General features: G+C 43.9%; 1 protein-coding gene across 1 annotated transcript in view; it reads left to right on the top strand.

Annotated features, from left to right (window-relative positions):
* The window catches only part of LOC124789696 (echinoderm microtubule-associated protein-like CG42247), a 327,329-nt gene that overhangs the window by 126,476 nt on the left and 172,902 nt on the right, over positions 1–27,951 (top strand). Inside the window, exons 3-4 of the mRNA XM_047257139.1 lie at positions 3,760–3,876; positions 13,222–13,409. Coding sequence (XP_047113095.1) covers positions 3,760–3,876; positions 13,222–13,409 — 305 coding nt within the window. The remainder of the gene's footprint in view (positions 1–3,759; positions 3,877–13,221; positions 13,410–27,951) is intronic.

The raw sequence follows: 27,951 nt of genomic DNA, 5'->3' as shown, positions 1-27,951 counted from the left end.
CAAGAGAATCTACCCATAGAGATAGAACGTCTCAAAACAGTTTTCTCCAAGAATGGATACATGGACAGACAAATTGAGAGGGCACTCCAACCAGCCACTATACCACAGATTCCTGAAGAAGACCAAGATGAAGCAAGTAAGGTGGCATATCTGCCCTATGCTGGCTCTATTTCTGCCAGAATCAGTAGGATCCTGCGTAAACACAATATCAAGTGTGTTTTCTGTCCATCCAACAAGATCGGGGGACTGCTGGGGAGTGTCAAAGACGACCTTGTCAATGTGGCATGTCCTACATTGGCCAGACGACAAGAACTGTGGAGATCAGGTGCAAAGAACATCAGAGGCACACTAGATTAAGACAGGTGACTAAGTCAGCCATTACTGAACACTGTCTACAACTAGATCATGCCATGAAGTATGAGGATACCAAGATTCTAGCACAAACACCCAGATTTTGGGACAGTGTTATAAGAGAATCGATTGAGATTAAAGTGGCTGACGATCTTATGAATCGTGACACAGGGTACCAGCTAAGCAGAGCCTGGGATCCGGCTCTGGAATTGTTAAAGGAGCAACGGGGCCAGCTGCAACACTACACAAACAGAAGAACCAGAGACATGGAGATGGTAAACGAGCCCCTGACGGACTGCCAGGAGCACCAGACCGAAGATGGAACACCCAGAAGTGGGACTGGTGGGCGCGGACCGCAGAGGGAACATCGGGAGCCGCAGCAGACGAAAAACGGAGCGGAAACGCTCCAGCATGTCGTGGTGAGCGGGCGCGGACCGCAGGGGGAACGCCTGGTACCCCAGACCGTAGATGAAACCCCCAGGAGCGGGTTTGGTGGGCGCGGACCGCAGAGGGAACACCTAGAACCGCAGCGGACGGAAAACGGAGCAGCAAGGCTCCAGCAGGTCACAGGGAATGGGCGCGGACCACAGAGGAAGCGCCTGCAGCCGTTGGTGGAGGGGGAAGGCCATAGGCATAAATACTGGACCAGGTCCACTCGAGGAGCAGTCTCAGGTCGCACCTGATGAAGGTCTCGAGCTACGTGACCGAAATATCGTGCAAGTACGACGCTGATGTCCGGCAGAACACCCGACAACCCAAGATGTCATTAGATCGCCGGGAAAGCCTGAAGAGTTACATACTTAAACCTAACTAACCTAAGGACAGCACACAACACCCAGCCATCACGTGGCAGAGAAAATCCCTGACCCCGCCGGGAATCGAACCCGGGAACCCGGGCGTGGGAAGCGAGAACGCTACCACACGACCACGAGATGTGGGCTTCTGAAATCATGTATACATAATGATTGAATTGTAATCAACATAGCCTACTGAAATCTGGTTTCGCAGGACAGAGCGGATCAGGTTGTGGAAAGGGGCCAAGATCAGTTACTGTTAGTTACACAAGAACACAGAACTTTATTCCTCGAAAACACAATGCACAGCTTCCTCTTTAAAACAACAAGGATCAATTCACGGCTGAGGGCCCAAGTAACTTCTCAATAATAAGATTTAAATAATTCCATTTAAAACACAAGGATTTAGAGAAACGGCTGAAGGCCTTACTTAAGTAAAATTAACTTATCCTCAAATAATTCCTTTTAAAGCATAAGAATTTAAAATGCTTTTTTATTCCAGTCTCTATGTTGATTACAACTAGCTAGTTGGCAATAATCACTATGTGGACGATGTGGCCTATTCTACACCATATATTAAATCTATGTGACGAGGCTATGCTGATTATATGTTTTGACTATGCCATTATGGCCGTACCATTTTAGGACATCGTGTAAAAAATATCTGAGGTTGGTCATTACAGACTGAAACCGATCATCGTCTAAAGAATTCACTTGTGATCAGAGACTGGAATAAAAAAGCATTTTACAGTATTGGATCACTGTTTGTATACGCGATTATGTCGCAGTTGGTGACACAAGAATTTAGACAAACGGCTGAAGGCCTTACTTAAGTAAAATTAAAATATCTTCTCGGCTAAAGGCCCAAATAATATTTCAGGTCAGCAAAGGAAATTCTTTAAAAGGCGAGCATTTACAAATCTCAGCTAAAAGCATATTAAGGAAACTTAAATTAATTCCTCGGCTGAAAGCCCAATAATAGTTCAGCATAACAAAAGGCAACCTTCAAAGACAAGCATTTACACAGTAAAACAGAAAACCATCTTTAGAAAATTCGAAATATCTTGACGGCTGAAGGTCCAAACAATTATTCAAAATAATTAAAGACAAACCTTAAGATAAGCTTACACAGTGCGGCTGAAGGGCATTTTAAGAATTCAAGATAATTAAAGAGAAACCTTACAGACAGGAATTTACATATTATGGCTGAAAGCCACAAATTTTAAAACAAATGCGGCTGAAAGCCTAAATACAGAGCAAACAATAATTCTAAATAAAACACGGCTGAAGGCCTAATCTTAAAATACTTCACATAAGGTTCCGCTGAAGGCCATATACTGAACATAGAACAGACAAAATTAATACACGGCTGAAGGTCTGGCACATTACTTGCGACAAAATAAAGTCACAATCACAAACAACAGAACAGTGGTGCACGGAAGTGTTCCAAGGGTCGGCCTGGGGAGGAATCTCTAACAACAGGTTAGGTGAGACAGGCAGCCAAGCATAACACTAAATAATCAGGTGGCAGCACGACCTCGGGACGGCTGAAGAACCAACCAACAACCTAATCAATTCCAATTTGAGTGCCTTCCCTCTCTCTACTCTGTCGCAACCGACCGACTACCTACTCCAGTACGCGGACAGCATTCGCCTGCTCAACGAAAATCACAGAAGCTACACACAGTTCCACATGAACACTTGCACCAAGAGCTCCGACAATCCTAAAACCAATCACCGTGGAACAATCAGGAGAAATGACAAGTCAAACACACACAGAGTTTCCACAAGCGGTCGGCGACAAAATACACGTCGTCCGATGAGACGACCGGCCGAACGACTAACCAAGGTCGTCGCCACTCAAATTATGAGTGTCGGCAACGGTCGGGCGCGTCTTGGCTGTCCGGAGTTCACTGCAGCTCCAACCCGACTCAACTCGATGTCCGTTCGGAACTCGGAGACACGGCGACCCGGGCACACTGGCTCGGATCCAACCATGCTGAGGTAACTCTTGTCCATTAGCCACGACATCTCTGCACAAGGAAGGAACCGACCCATGTCCGGCAAAATGACCAACTGACGAGGCCCAGAAACAGTCAAAAGATCAAATACACGTCGCCCGATGAGACGACCAACCGACGGTCGTTCCCGCTCCAATCTACTTCCGTCGGATAGTTCATGTGTGTGGCCAGCGGTCGGCAAGTACTGGCTGTCCGCGCCTCACTGCCGCTCCGTCCCCGACTGAACTCCAGACACACGATGACCCGGAAATACTAGCGATCGCTCCACAGATAGTATGACAGTGCACTTATCGACTAGCGCTGCTGCTGCCACTCACGGGCAAGCAAACCAGCAACCTAGTGACGCCAGTAAATCGAATTAAAGGAAAACGATGCGACAGAACCATAAAAGCAAGATAACGAGTTATAAACGGCATGACCGCGAGCCGCGCACAGCTCACCTACAGCATGAGAATATTGATGTTTCACTTTGGTATTATTCGGTCAAGATGTTCGTAGTTTTACACTCTCATTATCTTCTGCGTATATTCCATCATTTATAATCTTTATCTCTAATGAGAATTTTCAATTACATTTTTTATATCTGTGCACAGTGTCGTGTGTTGCTGAACCTTCGCACGTCCCAACCGTTCGAAGAGGTGCTGGAGGACCTGGGACAGGTGCTAAAGATGATCGGCGCCAAGCGTATGTACACCGTCTCCGGGCAGGAGGTGAGTACTGTCATTATTAATCCAATTCCTCAAATGTGGCGGGAGTGTTCTGCAATCATTATTTTAAACACAGATATTGGTTATACTTTAGTCCACTCACGCAGAAAATGAAGACAGGCCATAAGTTGAAACCATCAATAACTATCGCCTTCACAACTTAAGGAGTGAAACTATGTGTTGTAATCGACAACCAAATCAGTCATTCTGAAAAAATGAATCACTTACAATGTTATAAATTTGATAGTTAATATTTCCAATGTTAGGTACTAAAATCGAACAGAAATATGTGTTTCGCACCTTTTTTAGTTACATTACGTTGCGAAGTAGTATTTCAAGTGTTGTTTATTATCTCAAAATGTTGCTTAGTTTTGTTATTTATGTTACGTAGCTGTTATTTACTCCAATGCAGTAGGAATATGCTAACGTCATAATCACAAATTCGATAGCTTCACAGTATGAAATCTGAGAAGTGCTTACAGTAAAATGACTACAGCTCTACGACTGATCGAAGAATGCTAAATAGTTACGTCACTATGAGTGTGAAGAAGTAAATACTTACATATATTGAGTCATTTTGAGTTGCTGCAAACTGATTTTATGACATTTGTTTATTGAATTTATAGCTTTTGTTACGGTACTTGGAAGTTTAATTTACTGCTCTTTTTTCTTTTTTTACGGACAAACACACACAAATAGCTTTTGTACGGGAAGACACAAGTCATCTGGCATTACAGCCAGAGCTTAGCAGAGTTTTGAAAGACTCGTCAGCAAAAAAGACAGAAGGCATAGGTAAAGTTCCATCCAAAATTCTTCAATTATTGGGTCGGAGTGGTAACCAAACGATTATTCATGTTAGTGTGTAGAGTATACGAAACTGGAGACATACGATCAGAATTTCGGAAATATATCACCCAGACAAGCGTTCGACAACATAAAATGGTGCAAGATGTTCAATATTCCGAGACAAATTGGAGCAAGCTGCAGGGAGAGACGGATAGTATACATAGTGAACGACTGGCCACTTTATTTCTGATGCTTAACCTCTTCGTAAAAATATAAGGTAATCTGCTTTTTTTTAAAAAAAAGAAAAAAGAAAAAACTACGTCGTTCAGTTCACACATGTGACCACTTATCTGTTCTGACACCTTTTAAAAACAATCATCATAGGTAGAACAAGTTTTCTTAAAGTTCCCTTGCTAACCGCGAATCACGTTTCTTTGCGGCAAAGGTGCGAAGTTTTCACAAATTCGATACTTCGTTTTGATGTTCAAAATACCAAAAAATTGTTGTCTAGTAACGTATTCATCCATATTTCTAACGAGATATTTGTTACGTGCATTTTGCATCTTCTTCTTTGTAGTGTTTACTCCGAAAATTCCTCTCCGCTCAGCCGTAACTTGCACACCACCAACTTACTCAACTTTGCTAGCACGTTCCGCCAGAACTGTCACCTCTTTCTCCTAGATCATCACTACATTTAGTAGCCCACGAAAACAATTTATAGGGGATGGCAGATTAAAATTACTGTGGCTTGATTCCCTGCATTACTACAGAATTAAATAGTTTTCATACATGTTTCCCTTTATGGCCGATCTTAGGTCCGCCATATTTAACACTGCTTCATCTACTCGGCCACAAACGGCTTCTACTGGGTTTCCCTATGACGTAGGGTCTCGTCTGCCTCACTCGCACACTACAGCGCTTAGGCCTCAACAGACAATAGACGCCTTTGAGTTCCCCCTTTTGTGGTGAATCTACGCCCTTTGTGGCACGCGGTCCTGGATAACAGGGTTCGTTGCACAATTCTTGTAGGCTGACTCTCTCGACCCTATATTTAAATGAGAGCGCAATGCTCCTTAACTCACATGGTATGGACCCTCATTTCGTTTAAGAAAGCGCTAAATGCGGAAGGGCATGAGGATAGTTTACAGCATTGTGTACTGAAAACAGAACAGGAGCAGTCCTGAGGCAATGACTGTATCAGCATGGCAGTGTATCCTGTCGCAAAGCAGCATCTGTGAGGCAGAGGTTTGTGAACAATAACATTCCTGAAATTGACTGCCCTGCCCCGTCTCCCGACCTGCACCCAATGGAACGCCGTTGGGATGAGTTAAAACTTCGACCCAAACTTCCAACATACTTCCTCCTATACGGATAGAAGCTGAAGTAATGAATTAAAATTTGTACTAAATCTGGGACTGGAACCAAGGCGTCCTGCCTACTAGGCAGATATGCTAACCACTACACCACCATAGCACTGTGGGTCAGAGGGTTGCACGGGCACCTTAGTCCAATGTCCTCCCTAATACAAACCTAAAATCAGGCCTTCGGCCCATTTTTCCCTTCTTAAATCGTCGGTGGTGTAGTAGTTAGCACATCTGCCTAGTAACCAGGATGCCTGGCTTCGGACTTAGTAGAAATTTCAATTCATTCCTTCAGTATCTGTCCTAGAGGTGAGACTCATATGTCTCCAGGAAAATGCAATTCAATCATACTTTCTCTAGTTTTCGCTACTGAGGCAGAATGGGCTGCCGCTCGTCCAGAAACATTCAGATATCTCATTTAAATTGTCTACAGCAGAGTTCAAGCTGTCATCAAGGCAGACAGTGAACACACTCCATATTAAACTATACTTATAGGAGTCTGCATTCTGGAGGACGACGGTTCAAACCCGCCTCCGGTCAAACAGATTCAGGTTTTCCGTGATTTCCCTACATCCCTCCAGGAAAATGCCGGGCCGCACGGAGTGGCCGCGCGGTTTGAGGCCCCACGTCACGGACTGCGTGGCCCCTCCCGCCGGAGGTTCGACTCCTCCCTCGGGTATGGGTGTATGTGTTGTTCTTAGCATAAGTTAGTTTTAAGTAGTGTGTAAGACTAGGTACCGATGACCTAAGCAGTTTGGTCACTTAGGAATTCACAAACATTTGAACATTTTGAAAATGCCGGGATGGTTCCCTTGAAGAGGCACGACGATTTCCTTCCCCAGGCTTGACACAATCCGAGCTTGTGCTTCGTCTCGAATGGCCTCGACGTCGACGGGATATTAAACCCGATCTTCCTTCCTACTTATAAGTGTCTGTATGGTTTTGATGGCCCATCGGAATCCAAACGTAAAGGCGAAGGCTGGACACACCCCATATTAATGTCAAGTAACAGGTGTCCAGCTGCTTTTCATCAGTTATTGTATTAAATGAGAAGTAAGTTAACAGTGTGTAAATTTAAACTCCTTTTAAAATAAAAGCTAATGAGTGGTCAATGACAACTCACTGCAATGGGAGGGGAAATGTAAATGCAAACTACAAAAAAGTGTATCACATATGAGTAGCATCTTTTCAAAACGCATAACGTCTCAGAACGTAAAATTTTCAGAAGAAGCTAGAAAGTGTTTTAATCATTTTTTCCAATCTTATACAAAATATTCAAGCAGGGATGTTGTCATGTAACAAAATAAAATTGATGTTGTTATTCTATGGAAAAGTTGGAATTTGAGATTTCGCTTACTGTTTTATCAATCACAATTGGCGTAAGAATCATGGATTGACCATTGTCATAAAATATTGCATTATGCAATGTGAATAGTCTTTACTTGCAGTTTCGCGTAACTTGAAGCAGTCACAGCTAGAGTGCTATTGATTACGAAATTGCATTATCGTCTTTCTAATTACTTCATGATCGTAGATACGATCATACCCGGTCGTGAAGTTATTGTTATGACAAAACAATTTCCTAAGGGACCAGAAAGTTCTTAAGGACACAAAAACAACTGTAACATCACACAAAAGGGAAATTCAATATTAAAGCTGATGCAATAAGACGATGAAACAGTTTTCTTTTTGTCGATTTAACACGCACATTGGACTGCTCATCTTGGTTTCTGTAATCTTAGCAAAATGCATAATTAAAATGAAAATAATACTGAGGAGATGATAGGAATGAGCGCTGCTAAATGATTCAATATTTGCAGAACAAATATTTATTACAACTAAAACATATCGTACCTTATGCTTAGTAGAACAATGACGATAGATTTTTACGTCTGTTTCATGTCCATTGAGCGCTCCTTTATATAGCCATCGTCCTCTTGAGTCGCCCGTGTATCGCCACGATAAGTTATAACAGTTCTTCTTTTTACACTTCACTCAAACTTAGACGGAACACGTTTTTATACAAATAGTAAAAATTAGATCAGACCGCCACAAATCTGCGTCCGTCTTGCTTAAGAAAAACAGTACAAGTGTTTAGCGCTCAGGGCTTCATTTGTTCTCCAGCGAACAAAATAGTGAAGGATCGCATATCGATCCGTATTCCTCTGTTTATATTGCCGCTCAAAGACGACGAATTACATTATTTAGGAAATTCCACCGTCGCTATGCGACATCTTATTGTACATTAATCATTCTTTATAAACAAGTATTTCAAAATGGTTCAAATGGCTCTGAGCACTATGGGATTTAACAGCTATGATCATCAGCCCCCTAGAACTTAGAACTACTTAAACCTAACTAACCTAAGGACAGCACACAACACCCAGCCATCACGAGGCAGAGAAAATCCCTGACCCCGCCGGGAATCGAACCCGGGAACCCGGGCGTGGGAAGCGATAAACAAGTATTTGCCTTCTGCTGAAAGTGTTAACTATTTGCTGTTTTAATGAAGCCAAAAATCGCGAATATCACAATGTTGATAAAAATGTGTTTATAACAAGATATTTTTTTATTTTATTCTTTTTATTTCAAAGATACGAGGACATAGGTGATGGACTACATGCAGTTTATTGTCAGCCCTTTTTGATTTCTTCTGCACTCGTCTACTCGTTCCATGATTCAATTCCTCTCCAACAGTCATACACCCACTGTACACTGATCGCCCAAAACATTATGACCACTGCCTACCGCGACCTTGGATACCGCCTGCTGGTGCTGTGGGCCTGTGACGCGGAACGAAAGTACCTTACCTGCTTTGTAATGCAGGACAAATGGTGACCTGTGGCATCTCTGCCGATAGAGCACAATGCTGGTGCACGTACAAGTGATTCAGAGCACACTATTCATCGTACATTGTTGAACATGGAGTTCCGCAGCAGACCACCCATACGTATTCACATGTTGACCCAACGTCATCGTCAGTTACGATTTCAGTGGTCAAGGGACCAATGGGATTCGACCATCGATCAATAGAATCGCCTCATCACTTCGGGTGAATCACATTTTTGATACACTAGGTGAACGGTAGTCTCCACAAACGCCGTCATCGGGGTGAACGGCGGCTCGAAACTTGCAGCGCCCCACGAAGTAGTATTACCTTACGGGAGACATTCTCCTGCGCTTGCATGGGACCTGCGGTAGGAAACGAAGACACGCCGACAGCGGCAAACCATCTTCATTCCTTCATGTTTGATGTCTTCCCCGACGGCGATATCATCTTTCTGCAGTTTAACTGTCCTTGTCTCGGAGCCAGAATCGTGGAACAGTGCTTTTAGTAGCATTATAGTGAACTTGCGTTGATGCTTTGGCGACCAAATTTGCCTGATGTAAATCTTATGGAACCCATGTGGGTCGCTACCTGGCGCCGTCACCGCGTTCGCAAAGCAGCGGCCCGTTATTTAGGCGAGTTACATGACCTGTGCGTGGGCCTGCCGTAGGGATCCAACGCACGTCCAGCAAGTCCAATTCCTCCGATTGGTCCTCACCGGTGGCCAGCCCAGTTACTGCTCGCACTGAGGTTTCCCTCTCACCTGTGGTCGAGAAGGACGTCGCCCTGGGGCATAGCAGGCGGCTAAAGACTTCCCAGGCGGCCGCACGTAAGGCCTCCCCGGTTTGTCTGACAAACAGTTTCCAGGTGCTGTCTGTGGCCGACACTGTCACTGAGCCACATGCTGCACCTGTCCTGTTTCAGAGGAAAGCTCTCAGCCTGCAAGATCCGGACAATCGCAGAGGGTGGGATTATTGATAGTTGGAAGCTCGAACGTTAGGTGCGTTATGGGACCCCTTAGGGAAATAGCTGCCAAGAAGGAAAAGAAAACCAATGTGCACTCCGCGTGCATGTCGGGTGGAGTCATCCCAGATGTGCAGCCAACTGCAGGTGATCGCTCACGTCGGCACCAATGATGTGTGTCACTTTGGATCAGAAGAGATTCTCTCTGGCTTCGAGCGGCTAACAGAAGTGGTAAAGGCTGGCAGTCTTGCTTGCACTCGGACGGTTCTACGACCGTATAGGCTGCAGATTCTTCGACTTGCGCCAAAGGGTGGTTGGGTTTCGGGTAGCAGGGGCTGTATGGCGTGGACTGAGTGGTTTTTTAGGTTAGAGGGTCTCGGGAAAACACAAGAAGGGCCTCAGTCAAGGGTGCAGGCCGAACACAGAAAGAACGTAAATACAGGAACCATCGGCATGACAGTTGTAAATTGTCGTAACTAATAGAAAGCACTGATGCTCAAATCATCATAGGTACTGAAAGCAGGCTAAAGCCGGAGATAAGCTCAGCCGAAATTTTTGCGAAGAACCTAATGGCGTTCCGAAAGGATAGGCTAAACACGGTTGGCGGTGGCGTGTTTGTTGCTGTTAGAAGTAGTTTATCTTGTCGCGAAATTGAAGTAGATTGTTCCTATGAGTTAGTATGGGCAGAGGTCATTGTTGGCAACCAGAAAAAATAATAATTGGTTCCTTTTACCGACCTCCCAATTCAGATGATACAGTTGCTGAAAGATTCAATTTGATTTCAAACACGTACACGACTCATACGATTACAGTTGGTGGTGATTTTAATTTACACTCGATATGTTGGCGAAAATACATGTTTAATTCCGGAGGTATGAATAAAACAGCATCCGAAATTGTGATAAACGCATTCTCTGAAAATTATTTCGAGCAGTTAGTTCATGGGCGCACGCGAATAGTAAAGGCTTGTGAAAACACATTTGACCTCATAGCAACAAATAATCCTGAGTTAATCACGAGCATCAAAACGGATACAGGGATTAGTGAACACAGGATTGTCGTAGCAAGAATGAATATTGTAACCCCCCCCCCCAAAAAAAAATGCTAAAAAAACAAAAATATACCTATTCAAAAAAGCAGTTAAAAATTCACTTGACGCCTTCTTGAGAGATAATCTCCACTACTTCCAACTAAATAAGTGTAGACCAGATGTGGCTTGAATTCAGACAAATAGTATCGGCAGCAATTGAGTGTTTCATACCAAATAAATTATCCCCCTTGGTACACAAAACGGGTTAGAACACTGTTGTAGAAACAACGAAACAAACATGCCAAATCTGAACAGACACAAAATCCCCAAGATAGGCGATCTTTTACAGAAGTTCGAAATTTAGCGGGGACTTCAATGCAAGATCCTTATAACAGTTTCCACAACGAAAATTTGTCTCGAAACCTGGCAGAAAATCCAAAGAGGTTCTGGTCGTATGTGAAGTATGTTAGCGGCAAGAAACAAACTCTGCGCGATAGCAATTGAGATACTAGCGAAGACAGTGCTGCCAAAAAAGAGGTACTAAACACAATCTTACGAAATGCCCTCACAAAAGAAGACGAAGCAAATAAATATTCCAGAATTCGAATCAAGAACAGCTGCCAACATGAGTAATGTAGAAGTAAATATCTTCGGGCCGGACGCTGTGGCCGATCGCGCTGCTGTTACGGTCGCAGGTTCGAATCCTGACTCGGGCATGGCTGTGTGTGATGTCCTTAGGTTAGTTAGGTTTAAGTAGTTCTAAGTCTAGGGGACTGATGACCTCAGATGTTAAGTCCCATAGTGCTTAGAGCCATTGGAACAATTTTTGAAATATCTTCGGAGTTGTGAAGCAATTTAAATCACTTAATAAAAGCAAGATTTCTGGTCGAGACTGTATACCAGTTAGGTTCCTTTCAGAGTATGCTGATGCATTAGCTCCATACTTGACAATCATATACAACGAAAGACCAATACCTAAAGACTGGAAAGCTGCACAGGTCACACCAATATTCAAGAAGGGTAGTAGGAGTAATCCACTTAATTACAGGTCGATATCATTAACGTCGATATGCAGCAGGGTTTTGGACCATATATTGTGTTCGAACTTTATGAATTACCTCGAAGAAAACGGTCTATTGACACACAGTCAACATGGATTTAGAAAACCTCGTTCTTGTGAAACAAAACTAGCTCTTTATTCGCATGAAGTGTTGGGTGCTATTGACAAGGAATTTCAGCTCGATTCCATATTTCTGGATTTCCAGAAGGCTTTTGACACTGTACCACACAAGCGGCTTGTAGTGAAATTGCGTGCTTATGGAATCTCGTCTCAGTTATGTGACTGGATTTGTGATTTCCAGTCAGAAAGGTCACCGTTCATAGTAATTGACGGAAAGTCATCGAGTAAAACAAAAGTGATTTCTGGCATCCCCCAAGGTAGTGTTAATGGCCCTTTGACGTACCTTATCTATATAAACTATATGGGAGACAATCCGAGCAGCCGTCTTATGTTGTTTGCAGGTGACGCTGCAGGATTCGAACCTGCGACCGTAGCAGTCGCGCGGTTCCGGACTGAAGCGCCTAGAACCACTCGGCCACCGCGGCCGGCCCACAGTTAGGGCTGGGAAGCTTTCCCCACTTGTGTAAATTGTGTGCACATAGTCCATGTCCTGTTCGGATTCTGTTTAGGCTTTTTCATAGCTGTCGTGGAAGTTCAAAGCCCTTAGGTTTCTCTGATGGACAGATAAGTTCACAGTTGTCAGGGGAGGCACTACCACTCCAGCTCTCGTGCCATTTAGTACCCATGTTGAAGTTGGCAGCTGGCAGTTGTTGGGCCAGCCTTAAAGGGGGATTTCTGGAGCGGAGTCGTATTCTTCCCAAAGTTGGGACATCTTCGTGGATAGGAAGTAGGGAGTTATTCATTATTTTTGTGTATTCCTTCATCAGAGCTTCCTGTCTTCTCAGGGAGGGTGGAGATATATGACTAAGTGTTGGAAGCCAATATAGTGGGGTAGTCTTTATGCATCCAGTTATGGTTCTCATAGCAGCGTTGAGCTGGGTATTCACCTTGTTTACTTGCTTGCCGGTTAACCACGCTGGTGCACAGTACTCGGCTGCAGAGTACACTAAGGCAGTGCAGAGGTTCGTAGTGTGTCTGTATTAAATGTTTTTGTAAAGCCAGTATAGCAGATGATGAGGTATCACCTCGGAACATGTCGCTAAGTAAATAATTCAGTTGTCAAGAATTTTTGTGGCTGGTAGCGGTATTTGAAGAGCTTTTCGTAAAAATTTTCAGCTTTCCCCACTGTCCTACTTCAAAGCCCATTAGCAGCTAATGGCTTTATTTGCTTCGGATGACAAGTGAAATGAACACCCGGCAGGTGCGGAGCTTCTCGCAGCTGCGCAACGAGTTCGCGGACGTGGACACGTTCTACCTGGGCTGCGGCGGGCGCGAGGTGGGCGGCTCGCCGCGGCGGTCGCGGTCGCGGGCCAACACGCACGGCGGCGGCGGCGCCAACCAGCTGATGGTGCAGCAGGAGGCGGCGCGGCGCGCGCGCAGCAAGAGTCGGCAGGGCCGCGTGCCGCTGGCGCTGCCCGCCGTGGAGCGCGACGGTAAGGACCGGGAGCGAGACCGCTCCGCCCCCGGACACGCCCAGGGGCGCTGGGGCGCGCCGCCGCCCGCGCTGCTCGACCACGAGCCGCTGCTGCCACCCCCGCAGCAGCCGCCGCCGCCCCCGCCGCGCTGGCGCGCCAACGGCGCTCACGACGACGACAGGGACGCCCCCGTCCAAGGTACCCCAGCCAGAGGCCGCGACCCACGCCACTGCCCTGTAGTCGGCTGCGCTGGTGGACAACTGCTGTACCCCTCGTTCATACACCGGGTGATCAAAAAGTCAGTATAAATTTGAAAACTGAATAAATGACGGAATAATGTAGATAGTGAGGTACAAATTGACACACATGCTTGGAATGACATGGGGTTTTATTAGAACCAAAAAAATAACAAACGTTCAAAAAATGTCCGACAGATGGCGCTTCATCTGATCAGAATAGCAATAATTAGCATAACAAAGTAAGACAAAGAAAAGATGATGTACTTTACAGGAAATACTCAATATGTCCACTATCATTCCTCAACAATAGCTGTAGTCGAGGAATAATGTTGTGAACAGCACTGTAAAGCATGTCCGGAGTTATGGTGAGGCATTGGCGTCGGATGTTATCTTTCAGCATCCCTAGAGATGTCGGTCGATCACGACACACTTGCGACTTCAGGTAGCCCCAAAGCCAATAATCGCACGGACTGAGGTCCTGGGACCTAGGAGGCCAAGCATGACGAAAGTGGCGGCTGAGCACACGATCATCACCAAACGACGCGCGCAAGAGATCTTTCACGCGTCTAACAATACTTTTTTTGGTTCTAATAAAACCCCATGTCATTTCAAGCATTTTTACCTCTCTATCTACATTATTCCGTGGTTTATTAAGTTTCCAAATTTATACTGACTTTTTGATCACCCGATATTTACACCTCTACATTCCTACTCCTTTCGCGAAAGAATGAGACGTGAAGGATTGTCGGATCCCCTCTCCATAAGCTCGCATTTCTCTAACGCGAGGTATTTGTTTGAGGAAATATCTTGTACTGGAGGTCAGCTCTCGAGATTTTGAGACTAAGCCTCTCTGAATTTCACAACATCTTTCTTATGCTTAGGTAGCTGGAATAGCGACATGCATACATACAGATGGCAGCAGTAGTGCGTACATAAGAAAGCAGTGCATTGGCGGAGCTGCCATTTGTACTCAGATGATTCGTGTGAAATATTTTTGCAACGTGATTATGTCCGCACGACGAGAACTAACAAACTCTGAACGGGAAATAGAAGATTGAGCTAGATTCATGGCACCTTCCATTTCGTAAATCGTTACGGAATTCAATATTCCGAGATCCACAATGTCAAGAGTGTGGCGAGAATACCAAATTTCAGCCATTACCTCTCAGACAACGACCGAGAGCCGAATTCAGTTTGCAAGAGCTGATGGTATGGTTCGAGTGTGGCGCAGACCCCACGAAGCCATGGACCCAAGATGTCAACAAGGCTCTGTGCAAGCTGGTGGTGGCTCCATAATGGTGTTAGTTGCGATTGCGTGGAACGTACTGGATACTACATATCTATATATATACTCCGCTAGCCACCAAGCGGTGTATGGCAGATGCAATACCAGTACGAAAAACTGGCTTCATCCAACTTCCAGTTGTACATCCAAAATCGTGTCGATATCCTAGGGCACCCGAAATATCTGTACGTTCTCATTAGTTCTCATATTTTCAATTTATTTCTCTCCTCAAGTCACATAATTATCAATGCTTGCTACAGATAAGACGAATAGCGAGTAGCCAATTCACTGTCACCTAGTCAAAATAACTATTATATTATCCAGTCATATCTCGACTAAATACCCGTGTGGTGTGGAGATTGGGAATTGTTGCTTAATGCAGAAAAAAATAAAATTGTACACTTCATGATATTCAGAAATGTAGTAGTCTTTGACTACATGATTAATAAGTCGCAACTGGAATCCACCATACCACGTAAAAACCTGTAATAACACTAAGCGGGGACTGAGTATGGGATAATCATGATCCGTCCATGAGTGCAGCAAACGGAAGTCTTTCATTGATTGTTGGGGTAGTGCAAACTTCACTTTTTACAAGAGAAACCACTTACAAAATGCTTGCACGGCGTACGTTGGAATATTTCTGCAGTGTGTGGAATGCATAAGAGATTGGTTTAACAATAAACCTAGAGCATACCCATAGAAGAGCAACGTTAATCATCAGAGGCCCGTTTGACTAGCAAGAAAGTGTAAGAGAAATATAGAAATTCTAACTGACTCATAGTCTAAGAAAGAAACCTAATATCTTCAGAAAAATTGCTTAGAAAACTGAGGAGCAATATGGTGCAGTGATATTGTGTGGCCTGCCACATACACTTTTCATACTGATCGTAAAGATTAAATGAGCCTAACATCAGCTTGCACAGAAACTATAAGGAATCATTCTTCGCACACTTTCTCCATAGTCGAAGAGAGAAGAAACGTTAATTCGTAGAAAGATAGTATCTTTTACCTGGGGCATAATTGCAATTCGAAAACTACACGTGTAAATGCGGAATCCGTCAAGTGTTGTCAGCTAGCGTGTTGGATTCATTAGGCTTCCATTAGAGTCAGTGCGAATAGTTCGGTTTTAGAACACACAAAAACAGCAAAATATTTGTTGAGTTAAGTTTTAGGGAACAAGATACCACTGTTTGTGAGCAGAACGCATTCTGCTACTTTGAACATTGCTCATAAGTGGGATAATGATAGTGGGAATAATGGAAATGGAATTAACTGTACGTCATGCGTGCACCGGACAAATAAACATCAGCTCCAGAAATTAGTGACAACGAAGTAACCCGTTGTATAGAAGTAACACTCTGTCAGTAATTGTCGTGGCTGCAAATCGCGAGTTTTGTGTGTTATTTCAGCGAGCCATGAACTCTTTTTTCTACTTTTCCCACTTTAGGCGAGAGAGGGCTCCGAGACCCCTTCTGCGTAATAATGTTCCAGGATTTGATCCACTACTCTGATCGTCTTCTCATTAACGCCTTCAGCAATTTGATGGATGAAGGCATATCGGTTGGCTAATAACAGTAAGGAGAAAACTTTTAGCCTGTTGAAAAACGCAAACTAGTGGCTTTTTATGGTTCCATGAAATTTTCGTTACATTTATGATACAGGTCTGCCATGTGAACACACTGTTTGCTGATGGATTTTGCACAAATTTTCATGAGTTTTTCGCAAGGATGTTCAACAAACTCCCCCCTTACATAAAGAGTTTACTAATAGGACATGTCACTGGCACATTAACAATGTAGTACGTGTCATCTGGTATGAAAGACAGTAGATATCAATTACGTATTAAGTCGAAACTGGCAATGATATCATTCGTGTGACCTGCTTCTCAAGTATATAGACTTAATAAAAATTGTGTTTAACCTTTACCTTATTTGTCGTCGGGAGTGCTGTCTAAAGTTGAAGTTTTCGTTCTTGATCAGGGTGGCGAGAGTGAATTTAAGAAATAACCGTTGTCCTTCCCACCGACTACGGAAAAGTGAATGAAATTGGAAAGCTTTTTCAACACCATTCCGATAAGCAGTTTTGCGGAATATCGCTTTTATCCTACCCTTTAATCCTAATTTTTCAAACAGGCCATTCCGATGCCAACAGTTAGTTGTCCACCAGCGCAACGGTACGCCATATGACAGCGAGTCACTATCAAACCGCATCCCACTTACGACATGTAGAGTTTCTTCCGGCAGTCTGGTACAACAGGTGCCGCATGGCAGCGTGCTACAGCTCGCCAGGGCATGACTAGCTATTCGGAAAGACGTATTTCTCTGGAATTTAGCGACCGAAGTTGTATCATTCACACCAAAGGTGTCAGCACTTCTCGGGACCACTTTCCTGTAAAGCTCCAAATAATACTACTGGAATTGAGACTCTCAGTGAGACTTGGTAAATATTGGCAGTGTGTATTCTAAAGTACGTCTATGTTTAAGAAAATTATTGGAAAGACCAACGTTTGTACAGTATGAGACTTCACACTGCAATGATGCTCCCGAAAGTCATAAAATTTATATATTACATCGTACTTTAGTGTCCTGTCGTCTTCCCCCCCCCCTCCCCCGCCCTCCCTTCCTGCTCACCGGCCTGCTCCCCACCAAGTATCATGAAACACTGATCCCTACCAAGTCTCATGAAACACAGACACGAATTTGATCTGCTTAAAATGCAGTTCATGTATCTTTAACCACAGTAACGAACTACGTTTCCGAAAATAAATACAACTTGCTGTGATTTGAGAGATATTTTAATGAACTCAAAAATGTTTCGCAAGAGAATCTGCAGTCCTGTAGATAAAACGATGCGTTATTATGCAAATCTAATACACTGAAACGAATCAATTAAATAAAAAATTGATTAACAATTATTGTCATGAATGTGCCCCACAATAAATATCCGTGAGGTACTACGTTGGACAAAAACACTGATCCAAAGCTATAACGTTACAGTTGTGCTGTATATGTGGCTTACCTGCAAAAAAAATGTTAAACTGTTTTTTAAAGACCCAAAATCGTGATACAGCACGTTGAACGCTAATAAAATTATAAAACATGTTACCCAAAGGAAACTGATTACTCCTCTCTTTCAGTTATGCACACTACAGTCATTGAATAATTCACCCAAACTAAACTTAAGAAATGTGATTAGCTCTGTGATATTTTTCATAAAATGCTAACACGGTGGGAATCGACTTTACGAGTCGTGCTGACTACCTTTGATCTTCCTCTCCCAACTAAGAACAGTTTCAATCCATGCACGCGTTTATTCGTAGTGTTATGTTCTTTCATGGCACATCAGCCAAAGCCTAGCGTAGAAGGATGAATGGTTAAAAATATGTTCAGTTCAGTTTCTAGGCATGTCTAGAATGGCTACAGTGTAAATACGATCTAGAAAACTTAGAGGAATTTTTGTCCGATTTCATTGAAAGAGCATGGAAAGTGCCTCAACTACGTTAGAAGATATATAGCCGAACTGTAGTTCCATTTAAGAATGGTAGATGCTTTAAATCGAACAAACTTTTCTTAGCTGCAGACTTCACTTAGATGCGATGGTGCTGCATAGCCGAACATCCAAGGGCCTTGGTAGAAGAAGTGCAGAACACACTTCAAGCATGGATTTACTTCTTCGCTTAACAGTAGACTGTAGATCGCGCAACGGTGACGATGATCAGCCTTTAAGATGGGGCACTTCACAAAATGGTCGCAGTGACAACTCGCCGTCCGTTGTACTTCACGAGGCGCAGAGAAGACGGCGAGGGCGGCTGCGGCGGCTGCGGTGACGTCAGCAGGTAACCTGTCAGTGGCGCACATGCTGCCTGGCTGCGGAGCTGCAATTACTCCAGCGAAGTAACCTTTCGCCATCTGTCTTTGGCCATCCAGTTTTGTGCAATGAAAAAAGTCTAGAGTTGCTTCCCCCCAATCCCATTTTCTCCTGCTTCCTTCCTTGTGTGCAAAGTGGCCTGCAGAGGTCACTTTGCTCTCTAAAACTGTCTCCTCCCTCGAAATTTCGAAGAGTTACCACCCTTTTATGGTGGCGGTGTACGAATGTCTTTCGGAATGAGCATATCTTTTGTGCATTATTTTTCGCCACTCTTTCTTATGTAATATAAATGTACTGTGGACATACGTTTGACATTATTGGAGATTTGTATTCTACTACTGACTGCTCTCATGTCCTCATTTAAATGTGCATGAATCTGCCTAATATCAGGTCATAGCCCACAGTAATCAAAACTACAATATGTCTGAGACAGATTCGTCCGATTTCACAAGACTATATCTTCTACATGTCTAATGATGATGATGGTGATGGTGAGGATGGTAATGATGATACGTTTGGTGTAGGTGGACAACTAGAACCCCTTTAGCGCTCGAACTAAAGTAGTATGAGACGAGTGCATATAAAGAGTGCAAAATTGTGAAAAACCTGATATACAAGGAAAAACTTAAATAATCCGCTAAAAGCATGAGCGTCAACACACACACACACACACACACACACACACACCGACGAAAATCGCGTACGTTGTCAGACTGAGAACTAGCAGGAAAAAGAAAAATTCGGGGTAGAGAATTAAAATAACACAGCGGGGAGCTATGGCTGGATGATCGCTGGAGTAAAACGGACGTGTCAGCCACTCTGCAACACAATAGCATCTCCAGCATAAAAGCTTAGGCTCGAGTACAGAGACATACAATTTTGAAATCTTCACCACATACGTCTCGTCATCAGCTAAATTAAAGGGGAGATCTCCAATTAAATTCGCTCTACCATCTCATCACAATATAAACAGTCCAGTCACATTAATGTAACCACAGCTTATGTTCGTGGTCAACGTACAATAACCACTCAAAGGCAGTGGGCAGCGCTAGCAGTGGAGAGTATATTAAGTCTTGGGGACTCGAAAGACAGTGCAGTCGTTGTCATGCGGACACGGAGTGGCTTAGTTGACGTCCAGAAAGGCTTGATCATTAGCGTTCGGGCCAAGGATGGAAGCATTTCCAAACATTTCTAAGCTGTTCGCGTGGCGCAGTAGTTAAGGTATACCGTGTATGACAAAACGGCGCTATCCAAATCAAGCGGCAGGGGAACTGTGGTGCACCACAGAGTTGAGAGGAGATGTATACGGGTGCAGAGACGCAAAACTGTCGGGCAACCGACCGCCCATATGAACCAAGGGGCTACTAACATTGTCTCCTCAACGACCGCTCAGCGAACGTTGCTACGTATGGGTCTCAGCAGCAGGCACCTGCTTCATGTACCCATGTTGACTGCTGTTCATCGGTGACGAAGGCTGGAACTCGAAAGCCAGTACCACAGCTGGAAGTGCACTCAGTGGTCACAGGTGGCGTTTTCAGATTAATCAGCGTTTATGCGTTTGTACGGCTTGAAATACCCAAGAGCAAACACCCTGCAACTATCGTCGGAAGTGTCCAATCCGGAGGAGGGACCATTGTAGTCTGACGAATGTTTTCGTGGCATTCCCTGAGAGACCTTGTCATTCTGGAAATGCACAATGGATCAACATAAGCTTGTTTTTCCTCGGCACGGTGGCATCTACCAGCAGGGCAATGCAACATATCACAGCGCGAAATTACACACTACTGGCCATTAAAATTGCTTTACCACGAAGATGACGTGCTACAGACGCGAAATTTAACCGACAGGAAGAAGATAATGTGATATGCAAATGATTAGCTTTTCAGAGCATTCACACAAGGCTGGCAACGGTAGCGACACCTACAACGTGCTGACATGAGGAAAGTTTCCAACCGATTTCTCATACTCAAACAGCAGTTGACCGGCGTTGCCTGGTGAAAAGTTGTTATGATGCCTCATGTAAGGAGGAGAAATGCATACCATCACGTTTCCGACTTTGATAAAGGTCGGACTGTAGCCTATCGCAATTGCAGTTTATCGTATCGCGACATTGCTGCTCGCATTGGTCGAGATCCAATGACTGTTAGTTGAATATGGAATCGGTGGGTTCAGGAGGGTAATAGGAAACGCCTTGCTGGAACCCAACGGCCTCGTATCACTAGCAGTCGAGATGACAGGCATTTTATCCGCATGGCTGTAACGGATCGTGCAACCACGTCTCGATCCCTGAGTCAACAGATGGGGACGTTTGCAAGACAACAACCATCTGCACGAACAGTTCGACGACGTTTGCAGCAGCATGGACAGTGGACGTTACATTTCAGATGTGTTACGACCCGTGGCTCTACCCTTCATTCGATCCCTGCGAAACCCTATATTTCAGCAGGGTAATGCACGACCGCATGTTGCAGGTCCTGTACGGGCCTTTCTGCATACAGAAAATGTTCGACTGCTGCCCTGGCCAGCAAGTTCTCCAGATCTCTCACCAACTGAAAACGCCTGGTCAATGGTGGCCGAGCAACTGGCTCGTCACAATACGCCAGTCACTACTCTTGATGAACTGTGGTATCGTGTTGAAGTTGCATGGGCAGCTGTACCTGTACACGACATCCAAGCTCTGTTTGACTCAATGCCTAGGCGTATGAAGGGCGTTATTACGGCCAGAGGTGGCTGTTCTGGGTACTGATTTCTCAGGATCTATGCACCCAAACTGCGTGAAAATGTAATCACATGTCAGTTCTAGTATAATTTATTTGTCTAATGAATACCCGTTTATCATCTGCATTTCTTCTTGGTGTAGTAATTTTAATGGCCAGTAGTGTATGAGACGGGGTTCGAATAGCACTGGGATGAGTTTACCACACTACACTGCCATCAAACTCCCTGGGAGAAATGCAATCGAGAGTCTATGGGACGTCGTTGATCGAGCTGTTCGTGCCATGGAGACTGAGCCGAGAAACCTAGCGGAGCTGGCAACTGTACTGGAGTCGTCGTAACTCCATACCCATGGCAATATCTTCCGGAACCTCACTGACTCTCTTCCTGCACGACTCGCAGTGGTCTCCGCTGTTTTTGACAGATGTCCACATTAATGTGACTGGACAGTGTAAAATGCAGTCGGTGATTTGTACGCCAAAGAATCCTCACGCCGGAGTGATCTGCATGAGGAACGATGAATAAAGATAGAAACGTAGGGGTAATTTTAAGTTACGAATAGAAACCAAAAGTTTACCTGGGTGCTGGTTGTGAGATGTCGGTTGATGTGGTTGTCGGTAGGTTTCCCCCGCATGCAATTAGCTAGTTCTTCCGCTCTCTCGTTTATTACCCGTTGTGCGTCGAGCCAAGACTGCGAGAACACAGGAATAAAACGCGTTATCCGTTCTGCGTTTCAACAGGTGCAGTTCAGTTGCAACTGTGCGGCGTGATTTTCCTGTAGTGCACATCGCCGCACCTCCTACAATATAAGGGGCGTTCTGATTTTGCATTGCACCATTGGCTTCCAAGATCGCCCTATCTCGCAGTATGTGTTTTCTTTTGTGGAGTTTTGTGAAAGGCTCCGTCTTTGCGCCTCCTCTTCCAACAACTTCTGGTGAACTGTGACGCAGCGTAGCAACAGCAGTGACTCTAGATGTACTCTCAACACTATGGGGAGAGCTTTATTATCTTATGGAAGTTTGTCTTGCGTGCGGTGGATGGTACCTGGAATATTTGTAATAAGCTAAATGAAAAATTTTATACTTAACGTTATTCTGAAAATAATCCAAAATTCTGTGCGCCTACATTAAAAGACATACCCTTGTAAAATTGGATTGTTGTCTTGAAAATGGGAGTTTTTTATTCCTTTGCGTAAGTTAAAATCAACACCATTTTTCTGTCTTAATTCATGTAAAAGACGTAGTCTGGTGAAACTGAATGACTTTGATAGGCCTTGTTCTTTGCAACGGGGAAAATGTGAGCAATGGAAGCGTTTCAGGACAAGCAGTGCATCTGCTCCCCCCACCTCCCTCACCCTAGGTACCCATGAATTACCCATATGGTAAAATCTAAAATTTCGAAAACTGTTATTTTTTCAGTTAAACAAAATAAAATTCACAAATTCCCATACGTCCCTTGCGATGGAGTGTTTATATTTCAGTCTCACACCGTAATACGTTTTTATCTAGAGCTAATCAACTTTAATATATTCTGCAATCATTGTGCGTCAGTTGCTATTTCAATTATGCTTGCCATGTTGTTATTTTTGCTTTGTTGTTGTGGGCTTCAGTCCTACTACCGATCTGCTGCAGCTCTCCACGCGCGACTGTCCACTGTCCTGTGTAAGCCTCTTCATCTCTCTATGATATCTGCATATCTGCAGCCTACACCTGCTTACAGTAGCCAAGCCTTGGTCTCCCTTTTACAATATCCACCCCCCCCCCCCCCCCGTCCTCACTTTTCCACTATCAAACTGCCGATTCCTTAGTGCCTCAGGACATGTCCTATCAACCGATACCGTCGTTTCGTCAAGTTGTACCATAAATTCCTTGTCCCCTCAGTTCGATTTAGTACTTCATTATTAGTTATTAGTTATATGGGCTACTCATCTAATCTTCAGCATTCTTCTTAGGCACCAAATTTCATAGACACAATTTTCTTCTTGTCTAAACTGATTATCGTCAACGTTTAACTTCAATACAAGCCTTTAATCCAGACAAATACAATCTTAAAACAATTATTAATATTTAAATTTATATTCCACGTTAAGAAATTCCACCTTTCCGGAAACGCTTTTCTTGCTATTGCCAGTGTACATTTTATAAACATCAACTAGTATAATGTCTGAATTTAGCTGCTTATGAGGTCGTTTTCAAAGCTGTCCACATTCTCGGAAAATAACTATTTTAACCCCTACAGCGGTTAAATCTACCGACCAAACGACCGATGTCTTCAGCACCCTTTTTTCTTAGTTCCAGATTGACCCTACATTTTCTGTCCCAGTTTCATGTATTTTCAGAATCAAGAACTACCCTCCTCTAACTTAAGCCAGTACAAAATAACTAACCCAACGTAGATTAGGCCAGCCATGAATCTTCATACTTTCTCTTACCGTATTGTGAGTCTTGGAGCTCAAGACTGCTGATGGACCGACCTGCAGCGTACCATAGTTACCGCATAAAGCGGGAATCTGAAACCAACTCTTGGATAAAGGCCACTTATAGACTTCTCCATGTTACACGGCATCCCTATGTAGGCACCCGTGTCGCTCCTGCAAATTTTTAATATAATATTTATCCCTATCATTAGGTCCTATCTCTTGAAGACTAGCAAAGTAGTTCGTTGGATTTTCGTCCAACCGTTCACTTTACAACATTCCCTACCCATAAAATCTACTTCGTTTTCATTACAGTGATAATTACGTCTAGACTATTTCCTAAACCATTTATTTAAAATGAAACATTTCAGAATGTAACTCGTTGAACGCATTGAACTGCGATTCATGGCCCTTGGCTAAATGAATAACCACAGCAGAAGGAAGCTAACTATGTGTCAATCAGTTCATTGCTGTAATCGGCTGTCCTAGTGTGTTTGAAAACATCCACCCCAATCTTCTACGGACTCTTTTCATTTAGGCACCTAGCAAAAACCTGATCCTTTCAAATAATAATATTTGTGTATAACTGAAGTAGAATGTACTAGAAAACCCACGCCTTTGTCAACCTTTAGGCAGCAATGTTTGAAGGGAGTGGTGTATAGAAATGTCAACTCTCCGTCTCCAGGCAAGCATGTGCCCTTCTGAATTATTTTGGATAAGTAAGGCCTCGGTATAAAAGCTATGAAACAACTCGACACAAAGGTAAGTAAAACTTTTTAAAAATTAGTTACTCTCTCCTGTTTCACCGCTATAAGCACACTAGACATTTAAACAACAACCAACATGTCTGTAGCCTATGACAATATTTTCAATTGCCATCTGGCATGGACTTCACTCGTTAGTTGCATTTTATCTTAATTTTTTCTTCAAGATTTATTTTTAATACTTTTCAAGAGTCACATTAGATTAATAACTGGACACGTGTAGATGCATTTAGAGTGATTATATATATATATACTGCATCACTGCTTTCAGTAAACATGTGAATAATCTGGTATTTATTATTTATCCCAGCGAAAGATGTTCCACAGATTGAAGATACAGGAACTTATATATCCTTCTTTTTTCCACAATTAATACGAGGCTCCGGAGCGGACTATTGTTGTATCGAAATTGTTGTATCGAAATTCGTTACTGGCAGAATGAACTTTATTCTTTGCTTGTTTGGAAGACCTTCAGTTGCAAAGGCAAACATCACGGTTCGAGTCCCAGTAGTGTTTTAATCTGTCAAAAAAAATCTTTAGATCTGTTTTTCAAAGACAAATGTTTCGGGAATTTAGACATTGTGGTTCCATTTCGTACTCTAGTATATTTTATAGCAGTTAACAAAAATTTCAAAGATTTCTTGTCATGCAATCGAGTACGTATCGAAAATTGTTAAGGGCCTTGCCTAATGTTATTATGATATTAAGGTAAATGACCTTCCAACAACTAGTATGTGTGAACCGTAAGATAGCAGTTGGACTGTAGAATTCAAAACTGACATTTGTCCCCCGGTGCATTTTGAAGTTTGGGCTGAATTTCCACTCGACTAGAGCCTCAGTTTATTTCTATTATTTCTCATATACATTATAGAACTTCATGACACAACTTTTCAAGATTAATAAAGACGACGTAAATGCTGTATTCACTGTCCCTTTGCAGCAACAGGGGCGTATTAACCCAACATGTTGTGACCGTTCCTCCATGAACTGCAAACACTTTATTGATTTTGAGTTATTGTAGTCCATTAGAATAATCTTATTTAACATTCTCTTCGGTACTTCCATTTTGCATGCTATTGTCGCAGTTTCATCTAGCGTTTTACAGAGCAAGCGAGAGTAGTCATATGGTTGTAATTATGACGTAGAAGAGGAAATCTATGTACCTCGTTCAGTTGCTCATGAGAGGCGTCAACAACCGTATAGACAAGATGCCGTGGCGCGTAGGAATTAAACCAATATTCTAGAGCGGCCGCAAGATACAAGATCTATTGGGGCCCACAAAGAATTCCGTAGATGCTGTTCACACTGTAAGCACCTATGAACCTCGGCGTGAACTCAGTGAAGATTATTTGAAAGAAACGTGAGACCGATTCGCATGAACGCTACGTGCGTCTGGGGCAACACAACAAATCACTGTAGCTATACACCACCTGCGATGCGATGCGTTCTACAGAAGCCCCTTTACTTTCTCTGACAGCAAGGTTTGCAGTAGCGTAAATTAGAGAAGCTACTGAAATATTCAACACGCCAACAGCATGAACAGGGAGGATGACTACAACTTACCGAGGGCTGGCTGCCAGCAACCTCTCTTCTACGGGCAGCGTATTTTCATCATTCAGCAACTCTACATGACCAGCGTTCAACAGTTTAAACAAGCGCTCACAAGAGAAGAGTCGCATGGCATTGTTTTAATTGATATTTTATCCCCTTCGCCCAATATGGGCGGGTGATGGCCTGTCAGCGGTACAACATTCTGCTCTTCAGCCAAGAGCTTCTAAAAAGATAAAGGTCGTTGAGTAGGAACTGTGAAGATGAGGGTAGATGTTGGGGTAGGCAGTGGGAGGACAGGAGGTGGCTATGAGTCTGGTATATGGTCAGGCCGTGGAATCAAGAGAAGAAAGGATAGGGTGTGATGGGGAGGAAATAGGAGAGGATATGGATGAGGTAGAACAGGTAAATACCTGGTCGGAATTCATTGTCTGGAAGGTGGAATCAGTTGAAGTCGCTCTAGTATAAGATGCGGAGTCCAGAATGAGATTTTCACTCTGCAGCGGAGTGTGCGCTGACATGAAACTTCCTGGCAGATTAAAACTGTGTGCCCGACCGAGACTCGAACTCGGGACCTTTGCCTTTCGCAGGCAAGTGCTCTACCAACTGAGCTACGGAAGCACGACTCACGCCCGGTACTCACAGCCTTACTTCTGCCAGTATCTCGTCTCCTACCTTCCAAACTTTACAGAAGTTCTCCTGCGAACCTTGCAGAACTAGCACCGGGCGTGAGTCGTGCTTCGGTAGCTCAGTTGGTAGAGTACTTGCCCGCGAAAGGCAAAGGTCCCGAGTTCGAGTCTCGGTCGGGCACACAGTTTTAATCTGCCAGGAAGTTTCATATCAGCGCACACTCCGCTGCAGAGTGAAAATCTCTTTCTGGAAACATCCCCCAGGCTGTGGCTAAGCCATGTCTCCGCTATATCCTTTCTTCCAGGAGTGCTAGTTCTGCAAGGTTCGCAGGAGAACTTCTGTAAAGTTTGGAAGGTAGGAGACGAGATACTGGCAGAAGTAAGGCTGTAAGTACCGGGCGTGAGTCGTGCTTCGGTAGCTCAGTTGGTAGAGCACTTGCCCGCGAAAGGTAAAGGTCCCGAGTTCGAGTCTCGGTCGGGCACACAGTTTTAATCTGCCAGGAAGTTTCATATCGGCGCACACTCCGCTGCAGAGTGAAAATCTCATTCTGGAAACATCCCCCAGGCTGTGGCTAAGCCATGTCTCCGCTATATCCTTTCTTCCAGGAGTGCTAGTTCTGCAAGGTTCGCAGGAGAACTTCTGTAAAGTTTGGAAGGTAGGAGACGAGATACTGGCAGAAGTAAGGCTGTAAGTACCGGGCGTGAGTCGTGCTTCGGTAGCTCAGTTGGTAGAGCACTTGCCCGCGAAAGGCAAAGGTCCCGAGTTCGAGTCTCGGTCGGGCACACAGTTTTAATCTGCCAGGAAGTTTCAAGATGCGGAGTGTGTGTAGGAGCTGGGACGGTGGAACGTGTAAAGATGTGGTAGCACACCACGGTTGGTGATAGGATGGGAAACAATTCGAATCTACGAGGGTCACTCCAAAAGAAATGCACACTATTTTTTTTAAAATCCATCTTTTATTCCACATGTTTGAAAGTTTTACAGTGTGTAGATACGTCCTTTAGGAACAATATTTTCATTTCTCCACATAATTTCGATCCCTCTCAACT

The sequence above is a fragment of the Schistocerca piceifrons genome, chromosome 3 (assembly GCF_021461385.2).
Source record: "Schistocerca piceifrons isolate TAMUIC-IGC-003096 chromosome 3, iqSchPice1.1, whole genome shotgun sequence".
NCBI lineage: Eukaryota > Metazoa > Arthropoda > Insecta > Orthoptera > Acrididae > Schistocerca > Schistocerca piceifrons.
This window is presented reverse-complemented; position numbering and strand designations above follow the sequence as displayed.